At 29.1% G+C, this 14,184-nt stretch overlaps 1 protein-coding gene across 2 annotated transcripts in view; it reads left to right on the top strand.

The window, feature by feature from the left end:
* The window catches only part of LOC107449550 (amphiphysin), a 60,630-nt gene that overhangs the window by 26,803 nt on the left and 19,643 nt on the right, over window positions 1-14,184 (top strand). Inside the window, exons 3-6 of one of the 2 annotated variants that reach the window (XM_021147865.3) lie at window positions 7,856-7,910; window positions 10,254-10,348; window positions 10,638-10,733; window positions 13,014-13,124. In XM_021147865.3, the coding sequence (XP_021003524.1) occupies window positions 7,856-7,910; window positions 10,254-10,348; window positions 10,638-10,733; window positions 13,014-13,124 (357 nt within the window). Of the gene's footprint in view, window positions 1-7,855; window positions 7,911-10,253; window positions 10,349-10,445; window positions 10,560-10,637; window positions 10,734-13,013; window positions 13,125-14,184 lie in introns of those variants that run through there. The other variant, XM_043043971.2, reaches the window with a different exon arrangement.

Here is a 14,184-nt window from a genome sequence, read left to right as displayed (position 1 = left end):
TTTTTTTTTTGCCATAAAACTGAAAAAAGAATTGACGAAGTTTAAATATCCTATTATGTGACTAATAAATTTCTAAAAAAAACAATACTTCATTGAAGATTTGTTTATCAAATAATGAGAACGAAAACTATGACGAAAAAGGTATTAACAGAATAGTCACGTTTTTTGTTCAAAAATAAAAAAACATTCCACACCTTTAATATTAAAATATTGTGACAAAAACTATTACTATTAGAATATTATTATTATTTAAATATAGTCTCAAAGAAAATATTCTAAACTTGTGAACCTTCTAAACTTGTGAATTGTAATAAGAAGGTTAGAACAAATCGCATGAAAATTGTATCGCATTTGTTATTTCAAAATAGTTAACTTTCTGCGGATCGTCAAGATAGTAAATTAAAAAAAGAGCATAATAGATTTTTTGAACTTTTTCTATCTTCTTTTTAAAAGTTAGGTGTCAATTCTGAAAAAAATCAAAAAATTCAGAAAATGTTTTTAAAAAATTTAGCTTTTTTTTCATTTTTTCACACTTTCTTAAAAATTTCAGTTTCCTACTTATTCATCAGAAAAATGGTGCGAAAGTTTATTAATTGATTCGAACAAAAAATGTTTGATATGATTCTTAATAAAAAAATAAATGCTTTGAGATGAGTAGGCGACAATTCATTTTTGTTTATTAGGTAGGCGTTTTTTAAATAGTCTTTACTTACTGAAAGAATAATTTTTTTGTATCACAATCACATGCAGCATTTATTATCCGACAGGAAGTAGCTGAAAGATTAGGAAAAAAAATGCACAAAAAATTTTCAAGCATCGAACTACTACTATTAATATTTCACGATTAGAATCCAAGCAGTACCTTGACCTCATTGACCACAAAGCTCCACTTTCTTCGATTGTTGGCTTTCTTTTTTCAATTATTTATCCTCATCTTTTTAAAGCTCTTATCATCCTTCTCCCTTTCACGAGACGAACAATTTCTATTTTTACTTTTGTTTGCATTAAAGTCTGAAAGAAATACAAACAATTTCCAGTTACTTGCATTTTACAATTTATTTATTTATTCATATTCATTAATTTATTAATACTAAATTAAAAATTTCATTCGTTAACTATTGTTCTGTTTATTAAGTTTTTCATACATTACTTTAATTCCTTTTATAAAGCTCAGAAAATGTAGGAATAAAATTTTTATTTTTATCATAAGATATTGTCTTACTTCGCTAGAAACAATCAATACTTTCTCTCCTAACTGTTTTAAGATTGGAAAAACATTTTATTCATTTTTTTTTTTTTTTACTTTTTCGCTTTGCATCAAAATAACACTAAAACATTTCTTAATAATTATAAGTCCCGCTTTCAATATTTTCCGAAGGATTACATTCTATTCTACTTTTGTACATGAATGAATTCCATTTTTTATTTGGTTTCTACATGTATTTTCAGGAATAAACTAAAAACAACTTACAAAAATACGCGTCCCTTTCTATTGACACTATTCAATCTATAAATTAATCAATCATCTAATAATTCCCCCTGTACTGGGGTATACAACTATGAAGGTTAGAGAATCCAACTATGATCATGGAGGTCGTTGGTTCGAACCCTGCCGGCAGCTAACAGACAACTCTCTCACGCACTTCTCCCTTCTCATCACTTTTGAGACTAAGCATTTTGCTCAAAAGTGGGTATATGCTGTTTCGATTTTGAATATTATGGGGTTTTCAAATTCGGTTATACACTATAAAAAAAAATTCCGAAACGTTTCTGAATATGTACGGCAACTACGGTGCATGTAGTTTTCAAAAACGTTTCTTAATATTTCGGAAACCTCTTGTAGGGGTAGGTTACTAACAGTGTCAACTGTCATCAGATATCTCAAGATAAAATAAAGTTATCATGCCTTATATACTAGTGCATTAGAATTTAATAGTTGTAGTAGTAGCTACGCTGCATTACTTCCCCACTAGAATTTTATCTGTGATAGAATTCAATGAATGGAAACCTCTAGTTGAATATATGGGATTTATCACTAGTTGAATATATGGGATTTACTACTATTTGAATATGGGGGGAGGGGTACCACTGGTTGAATATATGGTTGATTTTGAATATATGGGGTTTTCAAATTCGATTATACACTGTAAAAATAAATCCCGAAACGTTTCTGATTATATAGGGCAGTTACGGTTCATGTGGTTTTAAAAAACATTTTTTTTTAATATTTCGGAAACCTCTTGTAGAGCTAGGCTACTAACATTTTCAACTGTCGTCAGGTATCTTAAGATAGAATCAAGTTAACATGCCTTATATACGAATGCATTGGAATTTAATAGTTGTAGTGGTAGCTACGCTACATTACTTCCTCACCAAAATTTTATCTATGATGGAAATTGATGAATGGATACTTGATTATGATGTTTTGCGAGAGACCGAGAGAGCTGTGTACTCCCGTGTTGCAATTAGCAGTCGAATGTATACAGGACCCCAAAGTGTGATCAAAACTGAGTAGCGACAGCCTAAGGAGGACAATGTCGCAGTCACAAATAGCAAGTCAACTGTTCACTGTGAACCATCCATCAAGATAGATGTGTTCAAATTGAAGTGGGAGTTTCAGCAGGCGTGTTCAGATCACGTCCGCGAGACACCCATGAGAGGCTTGGTTACCAACAATGTCAACCGCCATCTATCGAAAGGTACCTCCTGATAGAATCGAGTTAACATGTCTTATATAATAGTGAATTGGAAGTTGTAGTGGTAGCTACGCTACAATCTGCAACTGAATCGGCGTCATTATAATTAAGTTTCCTAATTTAACAAATAAGAGAAATTTTTCTCAATTGATCGGAAGCATATTAAATGAAGTTATCTGAGGTTTTTGGAAACATTTTTATCGAATCAAAATCAGTTTAGATTAATTAAATTAGTTAAGTTTAGACATTTTTTACCGTGTATTAGATTTGCAGCTATTTCGACACACTTTTGCTTATTTTTACTTTTTTTAGAAGCCTTTTTACAGTGAAGAAGAGCAGTTTTGTTATGCTAGTAACAAAGCAAAGCATTTCCTTTTAAACTAAAGAGTAAATTTATAAGATCCTTCGAAAATTTCACTGTTCAATAGCAGAACAATAGATCTGAGAAGGTTTATAAAAAATGTATCAAATAAATTTGAAGCGAATGAAACATAGCCTAATCCCTACAAATAAGTTCCCTAAGAATACAATTTAAAATATCTTTGAGTTCTTAAGACCAATACCGTTTCGTAATTTCAATTTTTTATATCTAAGAAATTAAATGTAATAATAGGTAGAAATGAAATGTTATTTGTGACATATCACTCGTTTACTGAACTGTCAGTGTTTTTTTCCCTTTGATTAAGCATACATTTTAAAAATGTGAGATTTTAAAAAAATAAGGGAAAAAATTTCTGAGTTTTTAAAATATTTGGGATAGTTTAATATGTATGAGTCGAAGATATTTAAATGCACGTAATCGACGAAGAGAAACTATACGTTAGTTTTTGAGCGTAAACACGACAATCTGTCTGTACTATCCGTGGCAAACAAAAAATTTAAAAAATAATTTTGAAAAATGAAAGCCAATTTAAAAATAGAAAATCAATTTAAACAGAAACTTGTGGAGTAATATAAGAATTAAAAAATTTTTAGCTTTATATTTATTTCGATTTCAAAATTCAAAATTTGATAGTTAAAAAATATATACCATAAAAATGCCTAAAAAATTTATTCAGTATTAATAAACGGTAAAAATTAAAAATTGTCATCCTAACTAAGAATTTTACAGGACATTCAACTGCCTTTAATGAACTTAACTTATCTAGGATAAATTCTTAAGAAACTCTTGAATTTCTAAGATATACAAAAATTGTATTGTCGAAAAAGCAAAATTAATTTGAAAATATTTATTCATCTCAATTATTCTAATATTTAATTCTTATCCTAGAAATAATTTTAATTTCAGCTATCATATTGTTAATTATTGTATCCACCTAATGATTTGTATCTTCAAAAAAGAACTCAGGATTAACAAAACTATAACATCTAAGTTGACAAAACTTAAACCTAACTAACTTTACCTAAAATTTTACAAAAATTATAAGCCAACTTTCATTTCGAAGGTCTTTATAATTACAATAAAATTTTTTTTATATAATTACAAGGCAATGATGAAATATTTTCTTGGACAAAATTATTCAATCATAAAGGAATTGAGCATGTTGAACACGAGTATCATATTGAAAACAGCTTATTGACAAAGTAACGTTTATATATATATATATATATATATATAAATACAGGAAGATGAAGAAGGGAAAGGACTAATATCTTGTCCCTTACGTAGTCCTACAAGAAGAAATCAGAAAGTGTTACGTTTAGACTTCTGGGTAACCATGAGGCAGGTGGCATGTTGTAGTCCACAGCTCGTCCAATCCATTGGTGAGAGTGATATTTAACAGGGTAATCTCGCACGTAGACCGACCAGTGTGGAGGTGCATCATCCAATTGAATAATGAAGGTGTCAATATCGCATGCAACTATGTCATCAACCAAAGAGTTAACATGTCCAAAAAAAGTGACTCCCGTGACAATTTACACCTAAAAAAAGAAGGACCAAACACTTTCTTTTTAGACACTGCACAGAACGCATATATCTTAGTGGTCTCTCGTACGTGTTGCTCTGTGAATTCGGGATTTTCCGTTCACAAAAAAGAACATTATGCTTGTTTACCTTACGGAAAATGTTGTGTCATTGAGGAAAACTAAGCGGAATCGATCACTATAAATGTCTCGAGTGGAATTGATTACCGGCTCGATATGTGTCGGGCGACTAAGGCATCACGCATGGAACATCTTCGACTATCTTTAACAAAACTTATTAAAATAAATCCATACAATTATGTTGCAGGTAATATTGTTCTTGATTTATAGTGCATTGAAACCGTATGCATCTTCATGAATCATAATGTATTTTAATTTACATTTAAACGGACGAACAAAAAGCAACCTCTAGCTTTAAAAAAAAAAAAAAAAAAATTTACCCCTACGTTTACTTTCATGATTTTTCATGAACTGCAGTATCATAAAATTCAATTCAATTCGAAGATTTTTTTTAACTTCCATTTAAAGTGCTACCATTTTTTTTATTTTTATGTTTTATGTAGCTATCGTAGCAGTTTAGTTTTTAATTATTACTTTATCCACTTCACCTCCATTGTGGCCTTATATTTGAATAAACTCAACTATGGAGTAACCTCTGGATAAGAAGAGTCATTCATTCCTACGCTTAAATTATTCAAGAATTGGAATGCAAGAAAAATCCCATAAACGAGTCTACAAACTTCTTGTTGGCACGTGACTAACACCTCACCTTTCTTGGATGATAGCATAACCCACACTTCAATGCTTCAGTATTGTGGTCAAACCTTAACTTCGTACGTGATAAAAATTTTTATAACGGCAAGATGTTTTTCTGCTTTTCTTTTTTCCTTGCCGTGCTTGGTTTTCACGACCTTCAATGTATTATAAATAGGAACTTGTGTTAGTTTCTGTTGATGACCAAACTGACGAGTGAAATAAGCAGCTGTTGGAGGTTTGTTTTGCTTCCTTCTATAGCATAGCATAATTTGTTTTAATAACCGATGTAATTATCTTCCCATCGTTTAAATAGAATCATATGTGGAATAATGCTGCAGGCAGTTTGGAATTACATGTTCTTGGAAAATAATTAGATCAACGCTTGACCTTGAAAAGATATAATATGCAAAGTTAAATAAGGGGCTATCTAGTTTTTTGAAGTTTAATTTTAAATATTTAAAGAAAGAAATATACTAATTTTTAATAAAACACTCATTATCTAAACATAAGTCGTTACATTAGGTCTTTGAACATGAAATGGTCTGTTTTTATTCATACTGAAAAAATTGGCCAATTTATTTAAATTAGGTATTTAGGAATTTAATTTCTGGTTTAAAAGTTAAAATAGACGCTTTATATTTCGTAAGAAAGTACCTCAAGTGTAACTCGCTAATCCTTACTTTAACTTCGGGGTTAAGAACAAAAATGCGAAAATTTGAAATGGTTTTTTTTTTTTAATATATACAATATATATTTTTTTGGTTATAGAATTATAAAGCTTTAAAAACTATAGTTTCAATGCTAATACTTAAATTTTTTTTATTTTTTTTTAATTGAGCATTAATTAGGAATTAATTTCGAAACATAATAAATTCAATTTGAAGTAACAATTTAATAATTTTTTTATGGCAAGCATAATTATTTAGGCTAAATAAAGTTTGATACTTATAAATTATAAGTTATAAAATGGTTATAAATATTTTTAAAAAAATTGGGAGCAGAATGTATAATAGTGCATCCAATGCATGACTATAATGGCCTAAGAAACCTTAAATACTTTTTTATTTTACTGCAAATGTGGCAATGTACAAATGGAATACTATATCAAACTTGCGTTAGGTGCACAAGGTACAGATGTATAGATATGGCTTGCGTAAGGTTTAATACTTTTATCAGCCGAGAGCGAAAGTTCAAAAGGTTTTAACGAAATTTTTTTTTTTTTTTTAAAAAAAAGAACTGTAGCATCTTCTAATTATGTTGTACTTTCGAAAGACCGAAAGTTGAGTCGTTCCTGCGCATATCGATATCTGTTAGTCATTTCGTTTTTTCTTTCCTTTTTTTTTTTTTTTTTTGTTGCAATTTGTGATAAAATGCTCAGTTAAGTACAAGAAGAGGTACACAAATTAAGCATTGTATGCTTTTTGAGTTTCAAAAGGGTTATAACAGGGAAAAATTAACTAAATTGCTGGTTGGCCTTACCCACCTTGTTCACCCGATGGTGCTCCATTTATTTGCATTTATGACGATTGCTTCAACATTTTTTAAGAGGCAAAAATTTGAAAATTTAGAAAATACTCAAAATGACATTTCCAGATATTTTGCGCAAAAGCCAATTGACTTTTTAAATATAAGGCATTGAAAATTTGAACACTATACGTTTTATATTCGCTGCTTTGCATACATCGCTTTTCAAATATTTGATAAAAATGAGGTAAAGAAGACTGCAAGGGGGGCATCTCGAAAAATTAGTTTAAAAAATGAAATAAAATTTTTATTAAATGGGAAACTTAAAGGTCAAATTAAAGGCATCAAGGAGATTTTAGTTGTCAAAAGGAATTTGAAAGGAGAATTAATTGTTCAAATAGTTGAGAAAAGCAGAAAAGTATTTTTGAAATTTTGTTTAAAATTTCAAGGACAGATTTAAATATTTTTAACTCTTTTTTAAAGATTCATCAATTATGATTTGTACTTTTAAATAATCATTTATGGCATTATCCATTTATTCGAATACCCATTTATAAAACTCACTCTCTGAAAAACAATTTTATTCAAAAAGTACAGCAAAGTAAAAAGTATTCAAAACTAGTAATTATTTCTTTTTATTTAAATTGGTAATGATCGATAAAGTTTGTTCTTCTATGTGTAAATATGTTTAAATTTACTTATGCAAATAAATCGCAAGATATAAAATTTAAACAGAATCGATTGAATATTTTCAAGAATTGGGAAGTTAAAAATACTCCTTTTTTAATTCTTTCTAGGTAACCATTTGGACGTCTTGTACAAAGGTTTTCATTCAATACTTTGAAGCTTTCAAAACTAATTTTTTTCCGACCTTTTCTTAAATCTTATAATGTGATACTCAAATATCAACTAAATAAGATTTACAAACAATTTTATAAAAAAATTATTATCAATTTTTATTAAATGTTCTCTTATAACTCTATAAATTAATCATATTCTTTTGTAATTTCTAGGCTTCAGCACAAAGACTAAGCAAGGAATTCAAAAATTATGTGTCTTGCGCCAGGGGTAAGTAATATCAATAACAGTTGTTCTAAATAAATGATCGAAGATGTAGAAAATGAATTGAAAAAAAAAATACATTTAAGGAAATTTAGAAATGTTCATTTGCTTCGTTTTGCTTAGAAAACTCGAAAATTTCCCCAACAAAATTTCTAGTTAGGTATTATGTGGGCCGGAAAGTAGTATCGTTTCGGCGCATTTGATATTTGTTATCAAGATTTTATTTTTAATTAATAATGTATTAACATTCGTTAGCAGCAACCTTTCAATGCCAGATTGAAAAAAAATGAATTGGTTTTTAAGACCAACGAATATATAATGCGCCGAAACGACATTACTTTTCGGTCTCCCTAATACAAAGTTTTTATTAGATATCAATAATTTCAGTAACAACATGGAGCAGTCTAAGGACAAGATTAACAGGCACACTCATCAGATTATTTCAGCTGGAATGGTTTAGCATGCAACTGATAATTTAATTTACTTGCTTTTGCAGTCAGTAGCACAATATGTTCACGAACTTAGCAACTAATTTTAAAAATTTAAGAAAATTTTTTATCTAGTTTCCTAAACGAACCATAGATTAAAATAAAATAATACACATTAAAAAATATTTTTTCTAATAACAATTTATCTTTATTTTAAAAGTATTTTCCTTTAGTATGAGATGATAGAAATATTTAAATTAGATATTTAAAATTCTAATTACTTGTTAATGAATATACAGAAGCAAATAATGATAATTTTTTTTATTCATTTTCAGCTCCTTAAATTATTTAAATGTCATTAATTTGAAATTATATATTTATTAAATATTATTGAATTAAATATATATGTTATTAAAAATGTATTGAGTATTTTAGCTTAAATATCATAATACATTTTGATTATTGTTAAGCAAATTACACTAATATATATAAATTAGGTTTAATGTAGATAAAAATATATATTGAATTGAAATTATTTATTTACTAAATAATACGAATTCCTTTCGAACTATTTTCTGCTTATTGAATTATTTTTTTCTAAAAAGTATTCCCAGCTTTACAACATAAGAAATGCTTTTAATCCTCTTGACTGGCATAATTATCAGAGCTCATATGGATGACTTTACTTCATATAAGTATGAATCAAAAAAGAAAAATGTTCTTTGTAATGTATCTAAAATAAAGCTTCTGGAAATATTTTTTGAGAATATTATGAGTAAAATGATAAGAAACAGGTAGTTTTGATAATTGATACATGGACAATTTTCCAAAAACTTAGCATTTTTTAAGTCACATATTCTTAAAAATTAAGAGTACTTTAAAATTCTAAAAAAAAGTCATACTTGACATTTATGAGGCACTTAACAAAAGAGTCATCAAACATTATAATATGCATTATTTTTTTAATTACAAAATTCTTTCTTGCGTTATAAAACTGTTGTACAGGAGAATGATAGCAAAAACTGTTACACACCTCAGTTTAGAACTTCAAAGCTATGATAATAACAATAGGTAAATCAAATCTTCAAAGCACTCAATCAACCCATCAGAACGATGATAATAAACAGTGTTGCAGGTACAGGACTAAAAAAATTTCTATTTTTTCTTAAAATAATAGAAAAATTAATATTTAAATCTTAAATACTTGAGCGGATTCAAAAAATATTATTTTACACCTTAAAATATGTAGTTTACTAATACTACCTTAATTATTGAAATATTGGTGTAGAAATTTTAAATAAATTAAATAGGTTTAAGAAAATGTTTCGGACAAGACAGGAGAGTGACTTTTAGGCAATTATAAATTTTTTTAGGAAATTGTCTAGGAATAAAATTTTTAATGTTTATTTAAAATGCAAAAGAAAAATTGTCTTAAATGTATAAAAAGGGTAACTTTCTATCTCAAGCCAATCTTGTAATATTTTGTTTCGATCTGATATTGTTAGATTTTTGGAGAAGTTTTGTTTTCATTTATTTTTGTTTTAGCACAATTAAGGTTTTAGAAATATTTTCCAGTGCTTAAATAAAAGAACACTTCTGGACTAATATTTTGAAATCGCGTCATGAACATTTGTCTTTTAAATGCATCATTAAAATTGAACATTCTGTAATAAAATTGCTGCACTATTTTTTATTATTTACACCCAAAAATAAGATCTGAAAATTTAGGTTTAAAGCTGATTATAAATTTGAGACTAAAATTGAAAAAGGCAGATTCAATCCAAGAAATAATAATGTTTAAATATATTGCAAAAATCAGTGTCTTTAAGCAGTTCCTGAATATGCCATTATAGTACTAAGAACAATATTTTTGATGCCTATTTGATTGTGAATATTTTAGTTCATATTTATGCAATTTCAGCTATGCAAGCTGCAAGTAAAAGCTTGATGGATACACTGACGGAAATGTATGAGCCATCCTGGGTCGGGTGTGAACAAATTCCAGTTAAAACACAGGTTTCTAAACTNAGTGTCTTTAAGCAGTTCCTGAATATGCCATTATAGTACTAAGAACAATATTTTTGATGCCTATTTGATTGTGAATATTTTAGTTCATATTTATGCAATTTCAGCTATGCAAGCTGCAAGTAAAAGCTTGATGGATACACTGACGGAAATGTATGAGCCATCCTGGGTCGGGTGTGAACAAATTCCAGTTAAAACACAGGTTTCTAAACTTTGTTTTTCTTAACTGTTTATAAGCATAAAATTTTTAAACTATATTTAACTCTTTTAAATCTTAAAGGTTCTTGAAATGGTTTGGGATGATTTTTGTCACAAACTTAATGACCAAGTTGGAGTACCAGTTGCAACTTACTTGAGCCAATTTCCAGAAATAAGGGTAAGATTTGTGACTAAATGTATTTACTTATTTTTGCGTTGAACAATTATTTTCTTTTATGCTGATAATATCTTGTAGCTCAAATTGTAGGGCAAAAACCGTAGTCTTAATAAGCTTCGCTAAAGTTCTATGACATTACCGTATGAACTTTTTCATTTTCATAATTATGGATTTTCTCTTTTTTTTCGATTAAAAAAATATTTTCAATTAATTTTACAGTCAAAACTATGTCTGACAACCAAGTCAATGGTTGCGGGTTCTAATCCTGCTCAGGGCATGGATGTTTCTCTTTGTGTGTTATCCTCTGTTGTGTGAATGTGGTCCACCCTATGAACGGGTATATGTGGCAGTGTGGCGTGGGTAATGTTGCTCACCTCCGTGACTTAGGTTCACAGGTGCCCACTGGGTGACGTTAAATGAGCAGCACTTCCGGCATCTTCCGAGACAAAGAAAGACAAGTTCAGTGCCTGCCGTTAGAAAAAGAAAAAATAATAATATGATTTGAAACTGAAAGTAAAATTTTTTTAAGAACTTTAACTATTTCGAAACTTTTTTCAGAAATATTGATTGGAATTTGATTCTTTAAAAAAAAATATGTAATCTCCTTGTGAAGCATTTTCCATGTTTATGCTATTTGAAATTGAATTCCATAAATATCTATGACTCAAAATACTCTCGAAAAAATCGATTCAACATTGAATGGTGGAAATATTATTATTTTGCGTTCCTAGAAGGAAGCATAATTGGTATCAACCAAGCTTTACTCAAAGAATTCCATAACCAACTTTTGAAGAATAGCTTTCACTTATTCTATACCAGGGCTGTCCAACTGGCGGCCAGCGGGCCGCATGCGGCCGCCAACACATATTGTGTGGCCCGCCAACTTCTTATTCAGGTTGATCGACCTCTGTTTTCCCATTAAAATGTAAGCAAATTGCTTTATAATCCTTCTGTTCCATTATTTTATAATTAATAATTCAACTATTAATTGTTATTGTATAAGAGGTAAGAGGTTATTGTTCAGCTTTTTCAAACTGCGGCCAGCCAGGTGATCAGTGGCCGGAATTCTGGCCCGTAGGCTCTTTGCAGTTGGACAGCCCTGTTCTATACTGTTAAAATTTTTTGATCGTTTTGAACCATAATATCGTTCAAATTTTACTGCAACCTTATTATGGTAATAAGTTGAACTTCTTTTATCGAACTTCATTAACTTAATTAAAGAATAATATGATTCAACTTCAAAGGAAACATTGTTCAAATTTACTCCTTGATAATGTTTCAACTAATTTGCACCGAATTCTAGTTCAATGTACTGATATTATGGATAAATGTTTACAAGCTAATGATGTAAATATATTCTCGTTCCTAAAACCGTTTGGAAGCAATTGTTCTGTAGGTTTTGTTTATTGATTAAAAATCCGGAAAAAAAGTACCTAGGCAAAAAATATTTTCTTTTCTCTTTCATATAGGAACTTATTTTTAGTTAGACTGCATTAGTTTGAAACAGAAAAGTAATTAAAACGAATACACAAATATTATACCCATACTTACTATTTTATTGCAGAAACTAAGTAACAATATTAAATTAAGTCATATTAAATATAACATTTATTGTAATATAAATATCTGCAAAATAATTTATTTCTCTTTATGCTTCTCTTGGAATTTTTTTTATTCCAATTTTCTATTATTTCTTCAAACTTTTTAAATCATTGAAATTAACTTATTTCGAAAATTAACTTTTTAAGGTCCTATATCAACTTTTTTTTTAACTATTTCAGCAACTTTAATTAAAAAAAACTTTCCACTTTCGAAATTTTTTAAATTCTTTATTAAAATGTGATTTTAAGATTCATTTTGAAAAAAAAAAATTTTTTAAAGATTTATATTATTTACTTTTTTTTTTCACTTAAAATGTTGCTCAACTACAAATTAAAGAAAGCATCATTATTAAAAGGCAATTAGAAGGTAATTATTAAAATTAATTTGATCTCATGTCGAAACCAGATTAATCTAAATTTGCACGAAATGTTTTTTACAAGGAAACCTATTTTTAACGACTGTAACTTAGTAAAAGTAAAATTAAATGAAAATTTTGTAATTATACATTTTTTTTAAATTTATTAAATTACAATTTATATTCCAAAATATTTAAGATGTTTTTTCTGTTATATTTATCCAAAACCTAATTTTTAAAAATATGTGCTAAAAGCATTGAAAATCAAAAAAAATATTTATGCGTCATTTCAGTAATATTAGCATAATATTTAATTATTTCAGGGGAAAATTGCCAAACGAGGAAGGAAACTTGTTGATTATGATAAGTGTCGGCACAATTTACAGTCCCTACAACAGCCAAACCGAAAGAGAGAAGAAATGAAAATTGGAAAGGTAAAGTATGAAATACTTACGTTAAATATCTATTTTAAAAAACTAAGTAAAATTTGAATTGTTATTGTTAGTATGAAAATTGATTTAAGAAATTAAAAATTTAAGAATGTACAANTATATATGATAACTGCTCGATGCTTAAAAAATAAGGGTTAAAATATTTAATTTTCTAAAAGATTTTACTTTATTTTACTAATGTCGTTGATCAAACGACCAAATATTTTGATTTGCGACTGTTAGTATTCAACTCCATAGCCTTGTTATTTTGAGCCCAATCAAGAAGACAAGGGAATTCCTGGATCAAGTATTGGAAGAGATGTGCCTTTGTGGAGGACTTTTTGACGAAACTAACCAGCATTTGCGTTATATGGAGAGGAAAACCAACCACTGATGATATTTCGCGTCAGCACTGTCGTCGATGCAAGGGGGTACGGGCTTCGTATTGACCAGCCATCACTGGGCTTCGAACCCGGTTCACCTCATTGGAAGGCGAACACTCTTTCCCCTAAGTCATCACACCTCTCTAAAAGATTTTTATTTTATTTTGTTTCTTAATGACTACTAATGTTCAATTCTGTAACCTTGTAATTTTGAACCCAATCCAGAATATTAGGAAATCCTAGATCAAGTATTGGGAGAAATTTGCCTTTGTGGAGGACTTTTTGATGGAACTAACCCGCATTTGTGTTACATGATAAGATAAACCACAGAAACCTTCCACGGTTAGCCGGACGGCAGGAGGGCTCTAACCTAAGTTCCGTCTACCACTGAGGATATTTCACGTCAGCACTATCGTCGGTCCAAGCCGGATGCGGATTCGTATCGACCATCCATCACTGGGATTCGAACCCGGTCGACCTCATTGGAGGAAGAGCGCTCTATCCTCTGAGCCATCATTGCTCTCTAAAAGCTTTTTGTACAATTTCTACATACCAAAGTTCATGAGTGATTTTAGCTACAAAAAAAAATTGCTACATATGTCATAATATAAGCAATATGAAAGTCGCCAACAGAGCTCTATAATGTAAAGAAAGTTAACAGACTTGCTCTTTGGTGGGGC

The sequence above is a fragment of the Parasteatoda tepidariorum genome, chromosome X1, assembly GCF_043381705.1.
Source record: "Parasteatoda tepidariorum isolate YZ-2023 chromosome X1, CAS_Ptep_4.0, whole genome shotgun sequence".
Classification (NCBI taxonomy): Eukaryota; Metazoa; Arthropoda; class Arachnida; order Araneae; family Theridiidae; genus Parasteatoda; species Parasteatoda tepidariorum.
The sequence above is the reverse complement of the archived record's forward strand: the minus strand, read 5'-3'. Positions and strand labels throughout refer to the sequence as shown.